Source organism: Myripristis murdjan, chromosome 5 (genome assembly GCF_902150065.1).
Source record: "Myripristis murdjan chromosome 5, fMyrMur1.1, whole genome shotgun sequence".
Lineage (NCBI taxonomy): Eukaryota > Metazoa > Chordata > Actinopteri > Holocentriformes > Holocentridae > Myripristis > Myripristis murdjan.
Window position 1 is genome coordinate 17,500,344 of NC_043984.1, and position 14,929 is coordinate 17,515,272.

Sequence of the window (14,929 nt, forward strand, 5' to 3'; positions counted from 1 at the left end):
CTGCTTTTTCTTACCACTCACTAATTCTTGGGAATTTGGATAAAACAGGTTTTAATTTTGAAAAAAAAAAGAAAAAAAAAGAAAGAAAAAGTGAGTTAAATTACAAAATGTGAAGGTATATCATTATAGGCCAAGGTCTTGGCTGTTCAGCAATGTACCAGTGCAACCTCCTCATTTTGCATTTTTTTCATAAAATAGACGTTTTCCCAGTTATTAGGCTACTTTGTTTTTGTCAACACCATCACCGTAATGTTTTTTTTAATTTGAAAAACATATTTTTGTATTAAAAGAGACTAATACTTAAATAATTCAACAGCACCAAAGGAACATATTGTATTATACATATTCATTTAAAAAAAATATAACTGCTTCTGACGGTGGTGACAGTGGCCTCATTACAACATACATTTCCAAAATTTATACCACTCAAGTCAATGGCTTCTTGCTTAACAACTTTATTTAACTATTTCGTACAAAAAAATAACAATCCTGAGCACTGTTATAAGCATTTTTGCAGACTTCAGTCATCACCGTCAGACAGAAAACTGACGGTGGTGACAAAAACCTACTCTTTCACATAATAAGCATGAGTTGTTCACATTAGCCATCTTGTTTCCCCCCTGTTGCTACTTGCATCAGACCTCTTCTTAAAAAGTATACATTTATGCCATAATCTAATCTAATATTTTTTACACAAAAGTGACGGTGTTGACATGTTATTGTTGTGACAGTAGCAGTGTCCAAAAATATGAAGAGATTTAAGATAAAATAGCAAACTTACAGGAGCCTGAGTGGTCTTGAAGCATGCAGTAGAGCTGAAGGTTTGAAAAGGGGTCCCCAGGAATGTAACTGACCTTGTATTTGTAGAGTTTTTTTTTTTTTTTTAAATAAATATCTGACGGTGGTGACAAATATGTGGGACACATTTTGAGCAACCACAAAATAATAGTAAATATTGTTCAAAACTCATCGTTTGTAGTTTTTAATACATATTATGATGTACTCTTTCATGTGGTAAATATATTATTCAGTGAAATTATTACTTTTTGTTGTTTTAACCAAGTTGAAATGATTATCTCCTATTCGAGGACAACTGGTTTTGTAGGTCATGGGCCAACATATAATCATTAAATTACTAAAAATTAAAAATAAACCTATGAAAGAACCTTACAGATGTGCCAAGGACCCCCTGATTATCCCCTTGATTCTTTTTATTCATTAAAATGTTGTAAATTTCCAACAGAAATAGCATTTTTCTTAGTGGGACATGATTTATCCAAATTCCCAAGAATCAGTGCACTTTGTGTGCCTGAGACTGTGTAACTGTACAAAAGGTTGGATCACATATAAGAAGTCATGGCATCAACAGTGATTATGCACAGCTACTGGATTTTATTTATTTATTTATTTTTAAAGATGTCACTCGCTTGTAACTTATACAGGAATTTTAGCTTTTTTTGTGTGTTCATGGACTAATTTGACACTGTCTCCATATGAAACATACAAAGCTGTAAGAATACGATCACGTCCCTAATGCTCTGTGTAAAATTATAATTAGAATTAACAGGATTTCCTCCCTCTTCTCTAATCTTAAAGATAAGGTGCCATCATGAGTGGGGACGCAGAAATGGAGTGTTTTGGCCCGGCGGCCAGTTACCTCCGTAAGCCAGAGAAGGAGCGAATTGAAGCTCAAAACACGCCATTTGATGCTAAAACAGCTTACTTTGTGTCTGAGGCCAGTGAGATGTACCTGAAGGGGAAGCTCATCAAGAGAGAAGGTGGTAAAGCCACTGTAGAGACTCTGTGTGGAAAGGTGAGACCAGACATCGGCATGTAAACCAATCATTTTTTAGATCATTTCATTTATTATTTTTATGACACAGTAACTGCCCATGCATAAGCTGAATTGTCACATCTTACAGTAGACATGAGACTTTTGTGGTTTAACACAATGCAGATAGCACACTAGATAGAATTTTCATTGTAGCATTGCCCTGCCCTGTTGATTAAAGTTTACTTTTTGTGATAGAAAACCAAGCTACTCATTTTTTTTTCCTTTTAGAGATAAACTCTTGATAGAAAAGTCTCAATAAAGAAACAATCTGATTTTGAACTGATTTTGGAGAGTCCCGCCTATTATTTCAGTTACTATATCTCAAGATTCAAGATTCAAGGTTTATTCGTCACATGCATGAATGTACAGGTACAGCAGCAGTGAAATGTAATTGCAACAACTCCGGCACTGTGCAAGTAAAAAAAATAAAAAAAATAAAAAAAATACAAATAATAATAATAACGGTAATAATAATAAAAAATAAAAGAAAATAAGATAGAAATAAAGATAAAATAGAAAGAATATATGACATTCCTATATACAATGAACGACTATATACAATCTGCAAGAATATACAAAAGGTACAAAAAGTACTCGGTATGAATAACAATATGACCGTGTCCACACCAGTCCACTGTTATAACTGAACTGATCTTTCTCTTGCAGACCCTCACTGTGAAGGAGGATGAAATCCACCCCATGAATCCTCCAAAGTTTGATAAGATTGAGGATATGGCCATGATGACCCACCTCAATGAGCCTGCTGTGCTGTATAACCTCAAAGAACGCTATGCAGCATGGATGATCTACGTGAGTCTGAACTGAAACGTCGGTCCAGTACATCAGTAGATCAAACCTCACATGACAGTAAAGGGTTGAATAAGAAGGAGTAACAACTGTGTGTGTCTCTACAGACCTACTCCGGGTTGTTCTGCGTCACTGTGAACCCCTACAAGTGGCTTCCTGTGTATGACTCTCAAGTTGTAACAGCATACAGAGGCAAAAAGAGGATTGAGGCCCCACCACACATCTTCTCCATCTCTGATAACGCCTATCAGTTCATGCTTACAGGTACGTGAGCTCAAAGGTCTCAAAGGTACAGTCAGGAATATTTTAAGGATGAAAGAAAATTTTCAGTGTGTATAAAAAGTGTTAAAAGTTTCATAAATGTCTTAATGAAGAACTGGAACACATGCTGTGCAAGTAGAAATTAGAACCCTTTTTTTTATAAATAATTGTTTTTGATGTAACATCAAAATGATTTAATTAAAATAATCAAATGGTTCTTAGTATAAAACACCTTATCATTGGTTAAGTCGAATGGGTATTCATTTACTAAATATTACACACAATGTATGATATATATCATAAATGTCAATCAAATAATGTGAAATGATGTCACTTTTTTCACAGACCGTGAGAATCAGTCAATCCTGATCACGTAAGTTTGCTTTTTATACACAGATTTGCAAATGAGTGACTTTACTCAAACCTACAGTTGCATGTTTATGAAAAGCATTTTACACCACATCTTTTTTTTTTTTTTTTTTAATGTTTGACAGTATACACTACATATATAGTCAGATTAGGTGTAGAGTTTGTTGAGTTAAAACTAAACCAATGGGTTTTTCCTGCGAACTGCCTTATTTTTCTGTTTCAAGTGGAGAATCTGGTGCTGGGAAGACTGTGAACACCAAACGTGTGATCCAGTACTTTGCGACAATTGCGGTGTCATCAACAAAGAAGAAAGAGGAGCCAGTTGCTGGAAAAATGCAGGTTCAAGGATAAAGCTTTTCTTGGGAAAAAGTGTATGAAGCTGTAAACAAAGCACATAGTAGCTCCAAGTGTCCATGCATTCTGGGTCATTGTTTGGCATATTTAGTGCAGTTGTGATCATCAGCCTAAATATATGTCTGTGTTAATTAAGGGTTCACTGGAGGATCAAATCATTGCAGCCAATCCCCTGCTGGAAGCCTATGGTAATGCCAAGACTGTGAGGAATGACAACTCCTCCCGCTTTGTAAGTGTTGACAATATTGTAGAATAAAAAAAAAAAAAAAAAAAAAAAAAAAATCTATTACAAAAAAGTATGTAAAAATTTTAAATTGCAGTCTGTTTTAATTAGGGTAAATTCATCAGAATCCATTTTGCAACAACCGGAAAGCTGGCCTCAGCAGACATTGAAACATGTAAGGCTAGAAACTTAGCTACACCATGGTTTGTTTTATACCCTCAGCTCATCGAGCACCTATAGGTGACTGTCAGTAAATCTCATTCCTATCTGATCAGATCTGCTGGAGAAGTCAAGAGTGACATTCCAGCTGTCTGCTGAGAGAAGCTACCACATCTTCTACCAGCTCACAACTGGCCACAAACCTGAGCTACTAGGTATAGGATTTTGGATAAGGTCAATACAATAACTGCGATATAGTATTTTGACCTGCAAGAATTAACAAACGTTTCTTTCAGAGGCTCTTCTGATCACCACAAACCCCTATGACTATCCCATGATCAGTCAGGGTGAAATCACAGTCAAGAGCATCAATGATGTTGAGGAGTTCATTGCCACTGATGTAAGAAAATAATTGCCTTCATGTTGCAAAAAAGAGTACATTTCCGAACACTATCATTTGTCAATGACTGCAGATATGATTCAAACAATGGCTCTGTATACATTTGGTTTTCTCAGACTGCCATTGACATCCTGGGCTTCAATGCGGATGAGAAGATAGGCATCTACAAGCTGACTGGAGCTGTGATGCAACACGGCAACATGAAGTTCAAGCAGAAACAACGTGAAGAGCAGGCCGAGCCTGATGGCACTGAGGGTAAGCCTCTCTGTCCTTTTCATCAGTTTAGCGGCAATCTTGCCACACTGGGAAGTAATCATATCAAACTTTTCTTCTTTCTTTCAGTTGCTGATAAAATCTCATATCTCATGGGCCTGAACTCTGCTGACGTACTTAAGGCACTCTGCTACCCAAGGGTTAAAGTTGGAAATGAGTTTGTGACAAAGGGTCAGACTGTCCCACAGGTATAATACTTTCATATAATACTTTAATATGGGTGCTGTTGTAGCACAGAGATTATACGTTACTGTAATACGCCTTTAACTGAGACTTGGATGGCAAAAACAAAACATGTCTTGATTTCAAACATAATGCCATATCATTTATTTGCAAAACCAGGTGAACAATGCTGTGATGGCTCTCTGCAAGTCCGTCTATGAGAAAATGTTCTTGTGGATGGTTGTCCGCATCAATGAAATGTTGGACACAAAGCAGCCAAGACAGTTTTTCATTGGCGTATTGGACATTGCTGGATTTGAAATCTTTGATGTAAGTACAATACAAATATTTTTGCTGAGTACACAACTACACTTGCCTAATTGTATCATTTTTTCATTAAACAATTGCATTGGGTTTTTTACAAATTAATTTTGAATTACACTATGTTTTTGATATTCTTTTTTTTTTTTTTTTTTAAGTTCAACAGCTTGGAGCAGCTGTGCATCAACTTCACCAACGAGAAACTGCAACAGTTTTTCAACCACCACATGTTTGTCCTGGAGCAAGAGGAGTACAAGAAAGAGGGAATTGATTGGGAGTTCATTGACTTTGGTATGGATCTGGCTGCCTGCATTGAGCTGATTGAGAAGGTAGGTCATGTATAGTGTATTTACAAATTAACATGTATGATCAATTTCAGTTGTGTTTTGGTTTTGCTTTGTTTTTTTTTTTTTTTTTTTTTTGTTTGTTTGTTTGTTTGCTTTTTTGTGTGTGTAATTATCATTTTCTCGATGACAGCCAATGGGCATCTTCTCCATCCTTGAAGAGGAGTGCATGTTCCCCAAGGCATCAGACACGACCTTCAAGAACAAACTGCATGATCAGCATCTTGGTAAAAGCAAGGCCTTTGAGAAGCCAAAGCCTGCCAAAGGCAAAGCTGAGGCTCACTTTTCTTTGGTACACTATGCTGGCACTGTGGACTATAACATTATTGGCTGGCTTGACAAAAATAAGGATCCCCTGAATGACTCCGTTGTTCAGCTCTATCAGAAGTCTTCAGTGAAGCTGCTGGCCTTCCTGTATGCAAGCCATGCTTCAGCAGAAGGTACATTCTGCTATCTGTCCACTCTAATTGTTGAGATAGTTCAATTGCACCACTTATTTTGAATGCAATCCCTTATATTCAACTGCTATTCCACCAACAGCTGAGAGTAGTGGTGGCGGTGGTGGTAAGAAGGGTGGCAAGAAGAAGGGTGGCTCCTTCCAGACTGTGTCTGCTTTATTCAGGGTACTGTATAATTAAAATAGGACTTGACATCATCAACTTAATTCATTGCAGTTACAGGATGTGTAATTTCATATATTTTGCAAACTGATTTTTTTTTTCTTTTCAGGAGAATTTGGGAAAGCTGATGACAAATTTGAGGAGCACACATCCTCATTTTGTACGCTGCTTGATTCCCAATGAATCAAAAACTCCAGGTATGTGCTTTTTTTTTAAAAGTATGTTAATGGTTAATATGGTCAAACAATGGAGGACAAAAGACAAAGAAAATACACTGCTTTAAACATTTCCGGTGAGACTATACAGTATTTGAAAATGATAATATATTGCAGCTAAATGGAACAATAACCAAAGTGTCTTTAAGCCCCTAGTGAGTTTACTGAAATGTTTCAACCTATTGTATTTGCCTCAATGATGAACACCTTATTACCACTTTATATTCAGGATGATATTCTTCCTTTTTTCCTGGAAGTTTTTATTTTTCTGTACACCTGAGCTTGACTTTGGTTGGATGTGCTCACTTTTATGTCATGTCTATGATATATTTTAAACAATGTATTACAGGTCTCATGGAGAACTTCCTGGTCATCCACCAGCTGAGGTGTAATGGTGTACTGGAAGGTATCAGAATCTGCAGAAAGGGTTTCCCCAGCAGAATCATCTATGGTGACTTCAAGCAGAGGTATTTGGGATTTATCATATATTCTCATTGGTTGCTGTTTACGAATATTAAAATGTATGTTTTCTAACCAAATTAAATCCATGTTGTTTTAGATACAAAGTACTAAATGCCAGTGTCATCCCAGAGGGCCAGTTCATTGACAACAAGAAGGCGGCAGAGAAACTTCTGGGCTCCATCGATGTGGACCACACTCAGTACAAGTTTGGTCACACTAAGGTAACAAAGGAAATACTCTCCTTAACAGGTTGACTTTCCCAATGCCACAGCAGTATAGTCCGAATCACAATGTTTGTTTACAATAACTTCCTGGTAGAAAACCTCTCACATTACAAACGTGGGTGAAAGAAGCTGAGACGTAATTTCATTTCAAGGGAGAAAATCTTGTTAAATCTTGTTGTGTATTTTGGGATGCTGGGTAGTGGCAGAGATTTAGCTTGACCAGCAATTAGATTGCACTTTTGTGTAGATTTTGGCTTATCAAAGACACTAGTGAGCATAAAATATATCACACCTCAGATTTTTCAGACCATCCTTGAACTGTTTATCTTTCAACATTACAATTACAGTGAAATAATGACCACAGAAATAATCTTCTTCAATCTCTCTGCAATTCAAATGAAGCACCACTTTTCTACCTGGAAGTGAGCACACTGTAACAGTGATTCAGTCTATGAGATAAACATTTTCCCTCAACCATCGTTACTGATTCACACTCTGATAATAATTGACTCTCAGGTGTTCTTCAAAGCTGGCCTACTGGGTACTCTGGAGGAGATGAGAGATGAGAAACTGGCTGAGCTGGTGACTTTGACTCAGGCTCTCTGCAGAGGCTTCCTCATGAGGAAAGAGTTTGTCAAGATGATGGAGAGGAGGTAAACTGTGACTGTTACTTTGGTACATATCTAACATATACTGCAACTTTGGTTGATGGCTATACAAATCACAAACTGTATGACTTATAGGTCTGTTACTTTAATTGTGTAATAAAAATATGCTAACTCAAAATTTATTTCATTTTTGAAGAGAGGCCATTTTCACCATCCAATACAATGTCCGCTCATTCATGAATGTCAAACATTGGCCATGGATGAAACTCTACTTCAAAATTAAGCCTCTGCTAAAGAGTGCTGAGACTGAAAAGGAGATGGCTATAATGAAAGAGAGCTTTGAAAAAACAAAGGAGGATCTGGCAAAGGCTTTGGCCAGGAAGAAAGAACTTGAAGAAAAGATGGTTTCTCTGCTGCAGGAAAAGAATGACCTCTTGTTACAAGTGCAGACTGTAAGTATAATTACCAAATTGCAAGTTTTCATTTCTGCTAGTAAATACATGAAATTCCCGATTTGACAATAAAGACAACCTTACTGCATTATCTTTTAGGAAAGTGAAAACCTTTCTGATGCAGAGGAAAGGTGTGAGGGGCTCATTAAGAGCAAGATCCAGCTCGAGGCCAAACTCAAAGAGACGACCGAGAGACTGGAGGATGAAGAGGAGATCAATGCTGAGCTGACTGCAAAGAAGAGGAAGCTGGAGGATGAGTGCTCTGAGCTGAAGAAAGACATTGATGACTTGGAGCTCACCTTGGCCAAAGTGGAGAAGGAAAAACATGCCACTGAGAACAAGGTTACAAATTTCATCTTTTAATAATATATATTTTTTGCATCAATGGAGATTGAAAAGCGATGTTAATCTAAATTCATATAAACTTTTATAGGTCAAAAACCTTACTGAAGAGATGGCATCTCAAGATGAGACCATTGCCAAGCTGACTAAGGAGAAGAAAGCCCTCCAAGAGGCCCATCAGCAAACTCTTGATGATCTTCAGGCAGAGGAAGACAAAGTCAACACTCTGACCAAGTCCAAGACCAAGCTGGAGCAGCAAGTTGATGACGTGAGTTATTGACATTTGAAAACACAAAAACTGAAACACAAAGCTGTTTAATATAGGCTATTTAAAATCTCTATCCATGATAGCTTGAGGGTTCTCTGGAACAAGAAAAGAAGCTTCGCATGGACCTTGAGCGAGCCAAACGAAAGCTTGAAGGAGATCTTAAGCTAGCCCAGGAATCCATTATGGATCTGGAGAATGACAAGCAACAATCCGAGGAGAAACTCAAAAAGTAAGAATGGCAAATGAAATTACTATACAGTGATATTAAAAAATTCCTACTTCAATAAGCTGAATTGATTTCATTCCCTACAGGAAAGACTTTGAGACAAGCCAGCTCCTAAGTAAGATTGAGGATGAGCAGTCCCTCGGATCCCAGTTACAGAAAAAGATAAAGGAACTCCAGGTACAGTATAATTATAATTTAGGTACATATTAAACCAAGCATTGGACCAATCACAATGTTAAACAAATTACAATGATCTGTGTCAGGCCCGTATTGAGGAGCTGGAGGAAGAGATTGAAGCTGAGCGTGCAGCTCGGGCCAAGGTGGAGAAGCAGAGGTCTGATCTCTCCAGGGAACTTGAGGAGATCAGTGAGAGGCTCGAGGAAGCAGGTGGAGCAACGGCTGTTCAGATTGAGATGAACAAGAAGCGCGAGGCTGAGTTCCAGAAGCTGCGCCGTGACCTGGAAGAGTCCACCCTGCAGCATGAGGCCACTGCAGCAGCTCTCCGCAAGAAGCAGGCTGACAGTGTGGCCGAACTGGGAGAACAGATAGACAACCTTCAGCGTGTCAAACAGAAGCTCGAGAAAGAAAAAAGTGAATATAAGATGGAGATCGATGACCTCAGCAGCAATATGGAGGCTATTGCTAAAGCAAAGGTAAGAGTGTCACAATTTCAGGAGGGGAGAATAAAAAAAACACAAGATACTCATAATATTATTTTTTCAACAGGCTAATCTTGAAAAGATGTGCAGGACATTAGAAGATCAACTAAGTGAGCTCAAAACCAAGAATGATGAACATGTTCGTCAACTTAATGACATAAGTGTACAAAAAGCAAGACTTCAAACTGAAAATGGTATGAATACAGCCTAATGTGTTCTGTCGTGCTCTACTGACATTTTTCTCAGTATTATTTTCAGTGTTGTGCATCTCACAGCAATAAATATTTTTGATTAGGTGAATTTGGACGACAGATAGAGGAGAAAGAAGCTCTTGTTTCTCAGCTGACAAGGGGCAAGCAGGCTTACACCCAGCAAATTGAGGAGCTGAAAAGACACATTGAGGAGGAAGTTAAGGTAAGATACATAAAATCTTCAAAGTACTTACAGGGAAAAAAGCCTCCAAGACTTCTAGCAAATGTTAACCAGACTCTCATTTAAATCCCAGGCCAAGAATGCCCTTGCTCACGCTGTTCAAGCAGCTCGTCATGACTGTGACCTGCTCAGAGAGCAGTATGAGGAGGAGCAGGAAGCCAAGTGCGAGCTGCAGCGAGGAATGTCCAAGGCCAACAGCGAGGTGGCTCAGTGGAGGAGTAAATATGAAACTGATGCTATCCAGCGCACTGAGGAGCTTGAGGAAGCAAAGTAATGGACAACTCTGAACTCCAGATGGTTCCAGATGTGTTGATTCTGTGAACTGTCTTTAATCAAATGTGTGGTTTTACAGGAAGAAGCTTGCCCAACGTCTTCAGGATGCAGAGGAATCAATTGAGGCTGTGAACGCAAAATGTGCCTCTCTGGAAAAGACAAAACAGAGACTTCAGGGTGAAGTAGAGGACCTGATGATCGATGTGGAGAGAGCTAACGCTCTGGCTGCTAACCTTGACAAGAAGCAAAGGAACTTTGACAAGGTCAGGCTTTGATTTAAGCCTCTAGCACTGAGATGAAGACCTTAGACAAAGATGAGATACATGTTCTTTCATTATGATTTCAGGTTCTTGCAGAATGGAAGCAAAAATATGAGGAGAGCCAGGCAGAGCTGGAGGGAGCTCAGAAAGAGGCTCGTTCCCTCAGCACTGAGCTGTTCAAGATGAAGAACTCATATGAAGAAGCTCTGGACCAGCTGGAAACCTTGAAGAGAGAGAACAAGAATCTGCAACGTAAGTCAGCAAATCTTGTGTCTACTAGTTCACAGGATAAATGCTGTAAACAGAGTAAACAAATCTCAAGCATCTCTATTTATTGTATATCATACAGAAGTGATTTTTTTAAACTGCGTAATATTTGTAATGATGTATGTCAGTAATATTTGGTACACCATTTCAACAGAGGAGATCTCAGACTTGACTGAACAAATTGGAGAGACGGGTAAAACAATTCACGAGCTTGAAAAGGGGAAGAAGACAGTGGAGAGTGAGAAGTCAGAAATCCAGACTGCCCTGGAAGAGGCAGAGGTACAGTATTATAATAATAATTATGATGGAATCATAATTAGCATTCCTAATAGTTACAAAGTAATAGAATTTCTCTTATCTGCTGTACATTATCTTATCAACACTTTCCTTTGGCAGAGTGGCAGGAGGTATTTAGAATACTTACGTGTACAGTTCTGAAAATCTAGAGTTTAAAGTTTAAAGCAACTACAATTACAACTACAAAGTTTTTAACTGGCTATGAAACAGTCTCAGTTTTATACCAATGCCTCTCTATGACATAAAGAAACTGGCTATGAGTGAAAAAACTGGCTATTTCTCTTTAGTTATTCTAAATGCCTGTCACTGAGTCATTGCCCCTGTGGAATCAGATGAAACAATTTACATGCAGAATGGTTAACTGTCTGACCCATTTCGCAGTATTTATCTTCGCCCTGCCTTCGACTCCATGTCTTGTCGTCCCTGCCTTTGCTGTCACTTCCCTCAGCCATGTTAAGCTTCTGTGCTCACTGTCTGGACTGAGCTGTCACCCTGATGGCTCGATGGCTAACACTGCACTAGACTCAGCGTGAGCTATACCCAACCCAAAATTGTTACTGTGTTGCGTCCTGCTTCCTCCCTTGCACAAAAAATCCTTGCTGCAAGTGTTGCATTTTTTTGTGTTGGTATCTGTTTTAGTGAAGCTAGGCCACGTTTCAAGCCATGTTCCAGGATGTAAACAAAAGTGTTTCTTATGGGAAGGGGCATGAAATTTTTAGAATACTGAAATCTAGAATACTTGGAGAAATGACTTTGTAGTCTGATCCAACTACAAAGAGGTTCTGCTTGTCTCAGTGAAAGACCTGCTCTGTGCTCTACTAATGTCAGTTTGGCTCTAGCTAACATGGGTCACATTTTTTCACAGGCTACATTGGAACATGAGGAATCCAAGATTCTCCGTGTTCAGCTGGAGCTCACCCAAGTCAAAAGTGAAATTGACAGGAAACTTGCAGAGAAGGATGAGGAGATAGAGCAGATCAAGAGGAACAGTCAGAGAGTGATTGAGTCCATGCAGAGCACTTTGGACTCAGAGGTCAGGAGCAGGAATGATGCCCTGAGAATCAAGAAGAAGATGGAGGGAGACCTCAATGAGATGGAGATTCAGCTGAGTCATGCCAACCGCCAGGCCGCTGAGGCCCAGAAACAGCTGCGAAATATCCAGGGACAACTGAAGGTAACATTTCAAGTCTGTGCATAATGCTTAAGAAACAGCTGTAGGCATGTTGATGTTAAATTTGATGGCATTTTCTATTGTCATTTTAAATTCAGGATGCCCAGCTGCACCTTGATGAAGCTGTAAGAGGTCAAGAAGACATGAAGGAGCAGGTTGCCATGGTGGAGCGCAGGAACAACCTGATGATGGCTGAAATCGAGGAGCTGAGAGCTGCCCTGGAGCAGACAGAGAGATGCCGCAAAGTGGCTGAACAGGAGCTGGTTGACGCCAGTGAGCGTGTGGGGCTGCTGCACTCCCAGGTATCAACAGAATTTGATCAACACGAATTAATTTAAATGATACTGTTTTGTGTTTCAATACATGCTAAATAATCAGCACTTCTTTCATATCAACCCCAGAATACCAGTCTCATCAACACCAAGAAGAAGCTGGAGGCTGACCTTGTCCAGGTCCAAAGTGAAGTGGAGGATAGTGTCCAGGAAGCAAGAAATGCTGAAGATAAGGCCAAGAAGGCCATCACTGATGTGAGTCAGGACTGGTTTAAGTACCTGTTTAGTTTCCTTATGCTACTGTGTGTTTCTTTTAGTTGCTGTGAGAATGACATGGTGGTACTCATGGTTGCCATATTTTAGGCTGCCATGATGGCTGAAGAGTTGAAGAAGGAGCAGGACACAAGTGCCCATTTGGAGAGGATGAAGAAGAACCTGGAGGTCACAGTCAAGGACCTGCAGCACCGTCTGGATGAGGCTGAGAATTTGGCCATGAAGGGAGGCAAGAAGCAGCTCCAGAAACTGGAGGCTAGGGTAAAAAATTGTTTGTTTGCTGTCCTCATCTCAATTTTTTATTTGATTTTCAATTTTCAATTTTTTTTTTTTTCAGTCTCAGTAATAGAAATGGTCATATTTCAGGTCCGTGAGCTTGAGTCTGAAGTAGAATCTGAGCAGAGGCGTGGTGCTGATGCTGTCAAAGGTGTTCGTAAATATGAGAGAAGAGTAAAGGAGCTCACCTACCAGGTAGTTCTTTTCTCACTGGAATGGTGCATTCATCTGATAAACGTGCATATTGAGAATGTTTACTCATGATTTCCTGCTAACTGCAGACCGAGGAGGATAAGAAGAATGTTAACAGGCTGCAGGATCTGGTTGACAAGCTGCAGCTGAAAGTGAAGGCCTACAAAAGACAGGCTGAGGAGGCTGTGAGTCGGTTGATTTGTTTATCTTGTTAACTTTGTCTTGGGAACGCTGAAATTTACTGTAATTGCTGCAGAAGGGGAAAACATTACTCATTTACTTTCAACTGATTTGAGGCAGTTATCTTCCAATTTCATGTCCACTTCTTTAATCGTTGGGGTGCTGGGATGCTATGGCCTTGTGACACAAAAATAATAAGAAATGTAATGGCCTAATGGACATAATCAAGCATGTGACATGATTTTATTTTTTGTCTTCATTCGGATCCCTATTATAGCTTCCAGAAGTGGTCGCTAGTCTAATTATTGATTAGAAACCATACTTTGTATAGTGTTTAATTCTATAAAAGGTTTTGATACCAAAACTTCAATTTGTTAACAGGAGGAGCAGGCAAATACTCACCTGTCTAGGTACAGGAAGGTTCAGCATGAGCTGGAGGAAGCTCAGGAGCGTGCTGACATTGCTGAATCCCAGGTCAACAAGCTGAGGGCAAAGAGTCGTGACATTGGCAAAGTATGTAACTCTCCTGTTGAGTTGGAAGACTCTAGCATGAAATGCTCACAGTGAGCTTTTTTAATAATGCAGGCTGTCATATATATACAGTATATGACAGTCTGCAGCATGCAGTGTTACATGAGGGCAACATAAATGATTCAACAACATAATCTTGTTTGACAGCTCTAGATAATAATGACAGACAAACTATCGGTGCCCTGCTATAGTCCTTTTACATCTCTTTACAGTGTATATTCATTTTAATTTGTTGATTGACAGTGCATTTTCTGTTGCTTGGTGAAATATTTTGTTTGACATAAATCTGGCAAAATCTTCCTGTCATAAGCAATATGTCATTAATACACTTTTTTTTTTTTTTATCCCTTTAGGGAAAGGATAGCGAAGAATAAGCTGCAACCTCAATGAGAGACATCAATGAGAATCATAAAATATGAGTCATCATTGAAGTGCTTCCACTGAATAATGTAGACCTGCATTCAATAAATTCTATCATGAGAGTGTTGCCTAATTTTTCTTTGTATACAAAAAAAATGAAAGCACTACCATTTGGTTCTATGATTGAAAGATCAAAGAGAAAATGAAAAAAATTCAGGTATTGGAAGCATGCACACATCACTTCACTTCACACTTAAAAATAAATATATTGTATTGGTTAGGGCTGCCATAGGTCTTCCTTGTGCCTGGGGCAAAATGACCTCCAAAGGCCCCCACAGCGGATTATCTAAAGGATAGAGGTTCTTTCCTTGACCAAGGGCCCGGGACACCTATTCCCCACTACTCCCCATGGGTTTTTGTCTCTTTTTTTGTACAGTAAGAGCATTTATGCCCTTGCATGAAGCACTCACATGGAACCAATTTATTGTGTCACTCTATTCTATTTTTTATTAGAGATCTGCATTAAGGACTTGACATTTCTGCTTTCATTAGATTTATCAAG

The 14,929-nt window shown here is 39.0% G+C and overlaps 1 protein-coding gene across 3 annotated transcripts; it reads left to right on the plus strand.

Annotated features, from left to right (window-relative positions):
- Positions 1 to 1,609: 1,609 nt before the first annotated feature.
- Positions 1,610 to 14,468, plus strand: LOC115358683 (myosin heavy chain, fast skeletal muscle-like). Of its 3 annotated transcripts, none has more exons than XM_030050650.1 (39): positions 1,610 to 1,813; positions 2,501 to 2,644; positions 2,749 to 2,905; positions 3,248 to 3,275; positions 3,496 to 3,610; positions 3,762 to 3,854; positions 3,960 to 4,023; positions 4,124 to 4,222; positions 4,304 to 4,407; positions 4,524 to 4,662; positions 4,750 to 4,868; positions 5,023 to 5,172; positions 5,322 to 5,492; positions 5,641 to 5,924; positions 6,037 to 6,130; positions 6,237 to 6,324; positions 6,692 to 6,809; positions 6,902 to 7,025; positions 7,545 to 7,681; positions 7,833 to 8,088; positions 8,188 to 8,430; positions 8,522 to 8,698; positions 8,782 to 8,927; positions 9,011 to 9,101; positions 9,188 to 9,577; positions 9,651 to 9,777; positions 9,879 to 9,997; positions 10,089 to 10,285; positions 10,368 to 10,551; positions 10,635 to 10,800; positions 10,970 to 11,094; positions 11,978 to 12,286; positions 12,382 to 12,585; positions 12,685 to 12,810; positions 12,919 to 13,089; positions 13,195 to 13,299; positions 13,386 to 13,481; positions 13,858 to 13,989; positions 14,361 to 14,468. In XM_030050650.1, the coding sequence occupies exons 1-39, from the start codon at positions 1,610 to 1,612 to the stop codon at positions 14,379 to 14,381; spliced, it is 5,817 nt and encodes a 1,938-aa protein (XP_029906510.1). In that variant the 3' UTR covers positions 14,382 to 14,468. The 3 variants fall into 3 exon arrangements, with proteins under 3 accessions (XP_029906510.1, XP_029906511.1, XP_029906509.1); XM_030050651.1 differs by having other exon boundaries at positions 3,496 to 3,592; positions 5,641 to 5,947; positions 6,048 to 6,130; XM_030050649.1 differs by having other exon boundaries at positions 5,641 to 5,947; positions 6,048 to 6,130; positions 14,361 to 14,381.
- Positions 14,469 to 14,929: the final 461 nt, after the last annotated feature.

Excerpts from the sequence above, each read along its gene's own strand:
- LOC115358683 (XM_030050649.1), top strand. The coding sequence starts at position 1,610 with ATGAGTGGGGACGCAGAAATGGAGTGTTTTGGCCCGGCGGCCAGTTAC. Across the intron at positions 4,869-5,022 it reads AGGGTCAGACTGTCCCACAG|GTGAACAATGCTGTGATGGC; the intron begins GTATAATACTTT and ends TTGCAAAACCAG. Across the intron at positions 13,090-13,194 it reads TCCAGAAACTGGAGGCTAGG|GTCCGTGAGCTTGAGTCTGA; the intron begins GTAAAAAATTGT and ends GTCATATTTCAG.